This window comes from Pteronotus mesoamericanus, unplaced genomic scaffold (assembly GCF_021234165.1).
Source record: "Pteronotus mesoamericanus isolate MK-2021 breed Mesoamerican mustached bat unplaced genomic scaffold, CSHL_Meso_final contig_98, whole genome shotgun sequence".
In the NCBI taxonomy this organism is placed as follows: domain Eukaryota; kingdom Metazoa; phylum Chordata; class Mammalia; order Chiroptera; family Mormoopidae; genus Pteronotus; species Pteronotus mesoamericanus.
The window spans coordinates 6,721,117-6,731,647 of record NW_026555295.1 but is presented as its reverse complement, the minus strand read 5'-3'; the positions used below and the strand labels follow the sequence as shown (position 1 = coordinate 6,731,647).

The 10,531-nt window shown below is 35.0% G+C and overlaps 1 protein-coding gene across 1 annotated transcript in view; it reads right to left on the bottom strand.

Moving 5' to 3' along the window:
• Positions 1–1,015: 1,015 nt before the first annotated feature.
• Positions 1,016–10,531, bottom strand: part of PELI1 (pellino E3 ubiquitin protein ligase 1) — a 55,440-nt gene continuing 45,924 nt past the window's right edge. The window contains exons 4-7 of the mRNA XM_054586892.1: positions 8,659–8,760; positions 4,448–4,645; positions 4,163–4,351; positions 1,016–3,491 (exon numbers count right to left, since the gene is read on the bottom strand). Coding sequence (XP_054442867.1) covers positions 2,925–3,491; positions 4,163–4,351; positions 4,448–4,645; positions 8,659–8,760 — 1,056 coding nt within the window. The 3' untranslated portion in view covers positions 1,016–2,924. The remainder of the gene's footprint in view (positions 3,492–4,162; positions 4,352–4,447; positions 4,646–8,658; positions 8,761–10,531) is intronic.

The following is a 10,531-nucleotide window of genomic DNA, read 5'->3' as shown; positions in this document are numbered from 1 at the left end:
TGCTTTATTATTTCAAGAAACATAAAAACAGAACTAGAATGCAAAAATGGATGTGTGCAGTGTATGGAGAAGATGCTGTGACTAATAGAATTGTCAAAAGTTGTTTGCAAAGTTCTGTGCTGGCGATTTGTTTAAGTTGACAGCAATCAAATTGAGACATTGACAACAGTCGATGTCATACCACACAGGAGAAAGCTGACATACTCAAAATATCCCAATTAATAAAGTTATTGGTGAAAATGAAAAACACGTCTTTTATTTTATGGCAAAAACTAAACGGACTTTTTGGCCAACCCAATATTTACGTTATTATTTACTTCTATCCGGTTTTACATGTAGTAGGTTTTCATATGATGGAAATAAGCAATTTTGGCTGTAAGAAGATAACCTGACATTTAGATGAAGGGAAATTTAATCCCCTGTAAAAATTAAGGAACATTTAGAAATTAAGATATTTAGATATTAGATATTTATAAAAGACTTAAGCCATGAAGAATGTCTTCCTTGAGATCTCGAGGAGAGTGCATTTAGGAGAACTGAATACAGCTTTTTCCTCTTTGGCCAGAATACTGACATTCCCCTATATAACTGAAAGTAAAAGTGTTCCATTTGGCATTGGCAAAATAATGGAACAAATATTCAAAATACTTGACAGAAAGATACTTGACTACTGATTAAAATTACCTGAGTTTTCAAAACATGAATCTGATAGAAAATAAACTAAATTTTCCCAGCTGGTAGGAGGAAATTCAGGCACTTTGGGAAGAACACGAACCTTTTATGGTCACGGAGGCATTACTTAAAGAATCTAGTAAGCAACTTGCAAAGAGCCAACTCTCTAGCAGGACTTAACTTGGCAAAGGACCTCAATTATTCAACCATTAATAAGTAAGACATGCTTTCCCAAGAGAATCAGAGATTTCAAATAGTACCGTAAATGAAAACTCATCTATTTCAAGTGAATACTTCTGAAGTGTGCACATTTGTCCACAAGTTATCACTTCCGATTTCCCACTCTCAGTTATGCAAAAATGAATGCACAGAGACAAAATCGAATATCTATTTTGAAAATATTTACTTAGTTTGAATAAATTAATTGCAAATAAAAATTAGCTACAATATATAGACTGAATAGAAATGACTAGAACAAATACAACACAGGACTTGATTTCCTTGCATTAGTCACAAAGCATGTGACAATCTAGAAAACTTCAATATCAATTATATTTCTTTGAAAAGGGGTAACAGCAGTTACTGATACATCACAACTAGTAAACTTATAATACAAATTTCCTGACATGCATTTCCTGAGTGAACCCAAATGATCATTTTTTAAAAACAAGAAGCTTTTGACAAGTTGAAAAATAAAATAGTTCATGGCTTCTAAGCAACAGGTTTTTTGTTTTTCTTTTTAACCAAAAGAAAATCCAGAACAGCGCTGTAATAGGATAAATTAAAGCTATGCTACCACATACATAATTTTGCTAGTCAATTAAGTATTATACAATTTTTCAAACTAAAGGAAAACAAATCAAAAGATTAAAATAATTCTGTCTAATCTGAAAGTGTATTGATTTCTACAAGTGCCACAGAGGATTTGATGTAGTGCAACTGTCTATACTTTCCTTGTGGTGCATTAAAAAAAGGAAAGGAGCAGGAAGAGAAGGGGAGAAGAAACTTTTTTTGCTTCTGAAAGCAAAAAGAATTTATTGGAATTAGAGAATAAACAGACCATGCAAGTACGTCCCTCCACTCCGCTGTCAATAGTGCGCATCTGCCAATCACACATTTCCTTGAGCCATATCGGCAACTCTCCTTAGTATCCAAGCCCAAAGTTAACGCTGGTCTGTTAGGTTAAAAAAAGGGGGCATACAATTGTCTTTCAACCCCTTGTATCTCTCTAGATTTCTTAATGTCTGGATAAGGCCAAAAACAGAATAATTAATTAATTAAGCATTTGTTTTCCTAAAAGCAAATCAAGTCACTCTCCTTTCTTGTTAATTTACGCTTTTTCTCATGAGAATGATTTTTTTCCCCTAGAAACAGTGAACAGATGAACCACAGTTCATATCTAAAAAATAAACGTGCCAAATGTTGCTGATACTAAAAACAGATTAGTTATCACGGGAGAAAAATAGATAATCTAGATTAAATTGCATATTCAAAGGAGCATATAAAACATTTCTTAGCATTAAATTTTTGTTATAGTACTACACTTGAGAGAAACATTAAGGAAAAAATGTTTCCTGATTACTTTCAATGTGGTTAAAAACAAACACCTCTTACATAATGGCAATTAAAATGAATTTGGTTTTACAAAGTATTCTAATTTACCAAATTCCATACGCAGATAGGGCTGGGGAAAGAGGCTCTTTTGCCCTTCTTCCTAACTTTGCAAATCCTTCAGCTATGCTCGCTAACCTACCATTCACACCAAGAGTGTGACACCATCGTTACCATGCTACTCTATCAAGAACACTCTAAGATACTTTCTATAATAAAGATAAATAGAAAAAAAGTTAATATACATGTTGCTGTATTTTACAATATTTGCAACAAACTGTAAACTAACATAGTTTGAACCAACAGTACCCTCAGTTATACAAAACAATTTCTCAACACTGAGGATGGGTGATTCAAAAACACTAAAATGAAGGCATAAAATTAGACTGTGTCTTTTTTTTTCTCCTCAAAATAGATTTTAAAAACTCAGAATTCAGAAGTCTGGTACTTTGAGAAGTTCCTTTGCTTGAGTTTCCCAGATTTTTGCTCAAAAATTATTCTTTATTATAAATGTTTAAAAAAATTCATCATCTTAATGCAAATGATCAGATCAGAGAAACCAGGACGTGGACAACAGGTTGAAAAAACCCAACTCGCTTAGCTTATAAATTTATAATTCAGTCCTAGAGGACAACTGTCTGTTAGTCTAGAGGTCCTTGGAAAATAAGTCTGATGTAGCCTTGTTCACCAGCCAACTGATGTGCACAAAAGGGACAGGCTGCATGAAAAGTATGAGTGCCATGAGGAAGCGGGATCTGGGACCAATAGGCAGTTGTCTTTTCTGAACATACATGCCCACATGGGCTAAATGCATGGGTTGGAGGGCCGGCGTCCACATAAAATCCAGCTTCACATCCAAGCCACAGAGGGACATAGGGACCAACAGACCTACACATAGGACATTCACGATCTTTTCCATCACGTTCTTCTTTGTTTCCCCAGTTATGATAGCCGTGGACATGGCCGCAGTTTAGATAAACCCATGGTTGTTTCTCATCAACAACATCTTTCCTCTTCATACTAGGAAATGCTAGTGTGTTGAACCCTACAGGGCATTGAGGTCGTGCTGCATTGATTTCCTGTCTTAAAGCTTCTAAATGCTTCACTGTAGGAGTGTGAGAAAGGCCTTCTGCAGTACGCCACAGCAGTGTTGCGCCACAGAGATCAATTAATGAGCCGTCTTGTAACTGATTGGTTTCAATTTCCACCTAGAAGAAACAAGAGTCAAAAAACACATTCACCACTGTCTTGGATTTTCTATATAGGGGTACTGGTCTCACATATTCCTTACAAGAACCAACATTTCCTGTAACTGTTACTAAACATTTAAGAAACCTGAATGAGAGTCATAAAAAAAATGTTTGAAAATCAAGGATAAAATATGAAGCAGTAATATTATTTTCAGCCTTAAAGATAATTAATGATTAAAACAAAAGGGACACACTGCATAAAAAGTATGAATATTACAAGGTAGCAATATCTGGGACCGACAGGGAATTTGTCTTTTCTGAACACATACATATGCTCACATAAGCTTATTTTTCCAAGGCTAATCAGTAGGTCTAATATTTCTAATATATATCATGGTCAAAGATAATACAGATAAAAGTAGAAAATACAGTGCTATTTAATTTAGGAAAGCTTAGGTTTCAAAATACTTTAATATAATATGAAAAAAATAAAATTTTAGAACGTCCAAATTGAAACATTAAAATTATTATCATATAGTACAATATTTAGTAGCCAGTGTTTGATAATTAGACTTAGTGCTATGTGTCAAGAAGAGATTTAAGAATTTTGGGGAATACATAATATGTTCAGTCCAACTCACCCAGTGTGTTTACTGTAGCTAAATAAGAAATCACATCTCAGTACTTACCATTTTTCCTCTCTGCTGAGCTGATCTGGTTTCGCGCAGACTGAATACATTTCCACACACTGATATTTCTCTCCATATTCCAGGCTTGGAGTCTTCCGTGAACCCATTACGTGGATGCATAACTAGAACACCATTAGTGGTTAAGCCATCCATCTGCCCATCTGATGTCTTCCATTTGGCAGCCTTCTCCTGGGTGGAGTAAGAAGAGTGAGCTTCCATTTATTTGAAATTTGGAAATAGAAGTAATTATTAAAGTAACTCATCATTTGGGAAAAAGCTTTTTACCCCAAGAAAGATGTTTTTTGATGAGTCAAATCCTGCAGCATATATCCGTGCTGTAAATGGGGGATTCCGTTCACAGATGATTCTACAGGCAAATCTTGATATAGTGCTTTGTACCGACTGCGTATCAGAATGACTTTGACTTCCAGGAACTGTGTCAGTTACTACAAAATCAATGGGGCTTTCAGTCGACCGACCAATCTAAGGGAAAAAGAAATGTCTATAAACCTATTCAAAGGAACACAGTGGAAAATCCATTCAAGAAAAGCACAATAAGGTGAAATCATTAAGCCCCTGAAATTTCTAAAGCTCAGACTTATCATACTTAACTCTGGGGGCATCTATACCCTTGAAAACTAATCTGTCAAACTTGCTCTGATATAATAATCACTTAGAGCGTAGAATTAAGTGGGAACTTACAATCCAGAATATATGAAACCCTCAGGGAATAGAGTTTAGGATGGGTGAGATTTCTAGATGGCTACAGATGAAAATATGTCTACCATGTATTACTCTACCTTCTTTAACAGAATATAGTTAACATATAAGTAAATCTTTCATGATGATTCCAGGATATTAAATGAATACCACTTATATTTAGCTGAAGTACAGTGATGTCTTCAGGCGTTATAAAGGCATATAAAAACACTGATCCTTATGTTAAGGGCTTACACAGTCTTGCTTTGAGGTCTTATATATACTTCACAGATTTTTTTTTTTTTGTCTCTGTCAAGTTGTCAGCTCTCATTTCTTGCAGTTGGGCACACCTGTCTCTAGCAGCATACCCCTCCTTCTAACCAGCTACTCTTATTCTGCTAGGGGTTGAGAAATCAAATACTGTAACCAAACTTCAAAGAATAGTATTTCAAAAGGTTACTGATAAGAGCTTAAGGGGTTCTCCAGCGAGCACAGAAAAGAAATTTCAGTGCTTGGCCTACCTGACATTTATTTTATATGCCTGGATGTTCTCTTAATTTTTTTCCTTGTTCTTGGCCATATTTCTGAGACAAGTTTCCCAGATAAGAGTTCTGGTGGGTGAAGTGTCAGGGAATTAAAACAACCTCAGAGTATTTGCTAGTAAATAAATTAATTTCATTTTGAAAGATGAAAAGGAAAAAAGGTTAAAAAGGAGAAAAGGAAATCAGTGGAATGGATGACAGAACTGTCAAGTGTCAAGGGGTTTTAAAGTAAACATTTAAAAAGATCAGTTCATTAATGCTTTCGTTATAAAGTAATATTGTAAAATTGAAGACTATGGGTACTGAAAAAAATATTGACTCTACAAAGATGATGATTTTTAAAAGTCATTCTTCACAGAGCTGAGCCTCAGGAATTCCTCGTATCAGCATACCTTTGGATAAAACTCTTTAGCATCCTTGTCCTACCATCAAGTATATAGTCTTTATTTAGTTTGGAGAGTTTTTAAGGGGAAATTGGTTGGTTAACAAATTTAAGATTGAACCTCCTTTTCCTTATTTCAAAGATAAATGATATCCAAAGGAAATGATCCCAGGCCTTTGAAATAGTTCCAAAAATAAAAAAGCTCTTTTAGAGCCAAAAGATGTAGACCATGGACTGGCCTGAGAAGTGATATTCAGAATCAAGATATTCAGAAGCAGCATTTATTTGGGAAGAGATACTGTTCCAAAAGACCTGACATTTGATCTGGGCCTTGGAGAAGATTTGAGATATCAAAGCACTATTGGTAATAACAGGTAAGAAGGATGAAATCTTAAGTATCTATGAAGAGAAAACCTACATGATTGTGCTTGGATGACAAAATATAAATGTGTTAAGATAAACTTTAGTAATTCTACCTCTTTCTAACCACTACTATTAGCTTTAAAAATACAAATCTTACCATGTCATTCTCTCCCACCCTCATTAAAAACTTCAGTGGTTCCTTACAACCTATCTAAACGTATCAGTTTCTTATTTCTGATAATTAGAAACTGATAGTCACAATTTGCCTCCAATCTACCAATCCAGCCTAATTTCCTGTTCTGTTCACACAAAAGTATATTCTAGCTGCAAGTAACGTATTCATCAATCTTCTACCACTTCTCTGTTATTTCTTTCGTCAGAATGCCTTCCTCCTGGTTGGTCTGGTAAAATGCTACCCAACTTGATAAAAAGAAAAAAATGCCCAGATAAAAAGGCACTGCCATAAAGTCCTTTCCTCACCCTTCTTCAACCCAATTAGAAGACTGTACTTCACACACTTAGACTGCCTACATATGTAATCAACTTGAAATGTCTCATTTATTTAGTTCATAGTGTCAAGCAAGGCACTGAATTGGAGTTTGAGTATCTGATGACTTGAATAATAAATGTTCTTGTTCAGTTTAAGCACTTTGCTTACAAAACAAGTCCCTCAAAGACTGCCTAATTTATTGGGGGTAGTTTCTGATATATTTCAGATTTCTGATGTAGAAATGTTTGTATCTTCCATAGGTATAATGTTTGTAGAAAGGATATGATCAGTTTTACTATTACTGGGGAAAACTATTCCTTTATGAAAAAGATAAAACCAAAAAGGTTGCAATTTATTTATTTAAAAATCTTTATAAGATGGTGAAGACACTGTTCCGTAAGTCAGGATGCCAGGTTTAATCACAATTTTGACCCCCAACTAATTCTGTAATCTTTGACTCCCAAGACTTCAATAACTTTATCAATAAAAGGGTGTAAATAAACACAAAGTAATTTCTGAAACTAAAATTCTAGTCTATGAGCAAATAACTAGGCAGTATTTTGATTTTTTTTGAAATCACTGATTTTTATTAATTTCATAGCTGGGAAATTCCATGTGAGAGTGAAAGGAGAGTGAGTCACGTAAAGTTGAGCACGGGCCTGGAGCTGCCTCAGGATCCCGGAGGCTGGACTTACTCAGGGCAAGGAGTGAGGATGGGCTGTAATTCGGAGGTAGGACATGGGAGAGATGGCAGGTTCCGCAGGACAGCACAGGGGTCAGTGGGCATGAGCAGAGGATGCCCTCTAGGTGCTGCCTCAGCCAGGGCTGCAGGCAGAAGAGATTGCTGTGGAAACTGGGTGGTGGTGGGACCTTGCCACTGGGGGCTCTCTTGTGAGAGTTTTTATTAGACTTGCCACAGCGGTTGTAGCATTTTGATTTTTAAAAAGCTAATTAAATACATTCATTTTAACTGGTTGTCAGTAATAATAAAACATGGAAAATCATCCTAAAGCTTGCATTAAGTTCTCATTAAGATCCAAACCTTCATCTTCATTAAGGTTGTTATTTATTTTTAGTGTTTTGGTAAAAGCAACATACATATTCTAATATGAGAGACACTATTCTAAAAGTTCAGTATTCCATTAAAAGGGCTAGAAGGAGTGAGTGACTTCAAAGAAATATTTTGCTAATGGTGATAATTAAAGATACCTCCAGGCCTTTTCACATTCATTTAATCTTGTAAAATAAAGGAAATGGTAAAAAGTCATTGGGACAATAATTGTAAAAACACCATTATTAGGTACTTCAGTTGTTTCCTACCACCCCTCAGAAAATCCCAGGTCTTTAGAAAACCCAATATTATTAAGGGAGAAGATAGGAATTTTGTTTATACATCTTTGAGCGTGGCTCTCCTGTCATCATCTATCAGTTTATATGAACATTCTCTTGGTATAAGAGAATGAGGAAAAAAATCCTTTTATTGACCAAATATGCGCTGAGAAACAAGTCTGACTTCACATATAGGTTAGAAACAGAACTGCCTGTACTTTTTGTTGCCTACAGAGGAAGGTGGGAAAGTGATGGCAAAAAAGAGGTCATACGTGTGGGCAGAATATTTCTTGGTTCCTTTTTTTGGATAACAATAGCTAACAGAGCTACTACTGTACCTATATTATTAATAGCTAAGTGTTTACCACCTGCCTGGCATACCTCTGAGCACTTTACATGTACTAAACCAGTATAAGCCTCCTAGTAGTCACATGAGGAAAGTTTTATTAACCATACTTTAGAGGAGGAAACTGAGGCATACAGTGGCTAAGTAACGTTTAAAGGAGTTCTGATTTCAGAGATCATCTCTTAATTATTCTATACTACCTTCTATATATGTGGTTTAGAAAACAATATATATTTAATAAAATACATGAATATATGATAATCTTCAATCTTAACAGAGCAAAAGTCACTAATGTTTCAACTTTTCTTGTTTTTTACCAAAAAAAAAATTCACATATTATAATACCTGAAACATATCAGTGTTGCTGTCATGAGTATATTCGACCACCACTGTCTGGGCCCGAGATAAGGTATATGATATGCTATGCTGGTCCTTGTTGCTTATTGCCTAAGAAAGAAAAGATTAATAGCAAAAACTAGTTGGCAGGTCAATAAAGTCAGATTTTTAAAAAAGGTAACCAATCTATCACATACACGACATATTTCCCCCCTAAAATTTAGGTTAGAGATTAAGAACTCTTGCATAATCTCAGCTGTGACAGCAGATTCTCAGGTTGAGTGGGGTGTAGAAAAATACTCTGAAGTAGTTACAGAGTAAAAACATATTTTCACCGTATAAAAACAAAATTTGGGGTTGCCTTGTATTTAATTATAAAGTAATGAAAACCAATCTCATTTAGAATCTGAAAACAGTACTTAGTACTGCTCTGGTAAGAAGAAAATACAAAATCTTGCAAGGTAAAAGGAATCTTACTTTTAAAGTAACTCAAAGAGTTATAAAGTTAACCAACAAGCAGAGTTAACTGGTTTTTCTATCCATTCTGTGACTACAGATGACAAATATTTACCATGTGCTGGGCTAGATACAGAAAAATTCATAGAATGATTAAACATTACCAAAGGAAACGGATATAATGCTTACGACTGTACTTCTGACTTATCCCAAACTAAAAACATTGCTAAAAAGAACTTTTCAGTTTTGTTTTCAGGCATTTTCTCTCTCTCTCTCTCTCTGAGTTGAAGATAATACCCGAGGGGGGGAAAACCCAAACAAAGGAAGTGGAAACAGGTTGCGTAAAAGGAAAACATACAAAGACACAAAACAATGATTATACACAGGAAGGCTAAATGAAAAAATAAAAAGTTTCTTAATTAGAGCTTTGGCATTTTAAAATTTTACTTAGTTTCAATTTGTAGCTGATCTGTAATAAAGCAAGCCTTAAAATAATGGCTTTAAGATTAAAAAAGATTGTGAAATTTTCACTATGCAACGAGAATAACAAACATGGGTATTAACTACACAGCTTTATTTAAAGTTCACTAATGTCATTTTTGCTTCTGATCTTTTAAGAGAAATCAGGCTCTACAGATACAATCAAGATTGTTAGCACGTCCCTCCCTACTCCCCTTTCTTCATAGAGGTCTCCATACTCAAGAATGCAGCATAGATCATTCCTATGCATGTTTTCTTTTTACTATGCACTTATGTATTCATAAAAGTATAATTGTTTTACAGGTTTTAAAACCTACAAATTAACTCTGCATTAAGGAACTGACTTTTCAATCAAATAATTGCTCAGTATTTTGGAAGTTAATTCTTCACGGCTAAAGAGATTTAAAAACAAATGTTTTTACATACTTTGAGACTGTAATTCCTCCCCCCTCCCGCCTCTTTTAAAGCTATTAGACCCACTTTTAGATGCAGAGCAAGAACTATGTCAAGTTAAGTTCTCACTGGACTGGAAGGCAGGGTTTAACCATTCATCCCAGATGACTGCCAGACTAAACAGTTTTCTTCATGACCTCATACTACATTCCTCCAAAATTGAAAAAGGAAAGAGTCAATCTTTGATCCCTAAAATTCTTGTTGTCCAAGATGAAAAGAAGCTAACAGTCAAAACATTAGGAGTGTGACAGTAAAAATGCAAAGAACAGAACAGAATATTACAGAGCGAGGGGTTAGAAATATTTTCCCAATGATAATGGCTCTCAACCAGAGGTTGTATCAGCTGTGAAAGGGGCATCTGAAAACATGCAGGTTCATTTTTTGGCTGTCACAATGACTTCAGGGCTTATAAGACATTGTCCTGAATATGTCAGACAATCCTGCACAAATAATAATTGGCACAGCCAAATTGCCAAAGCACTCCTGTGGAGAA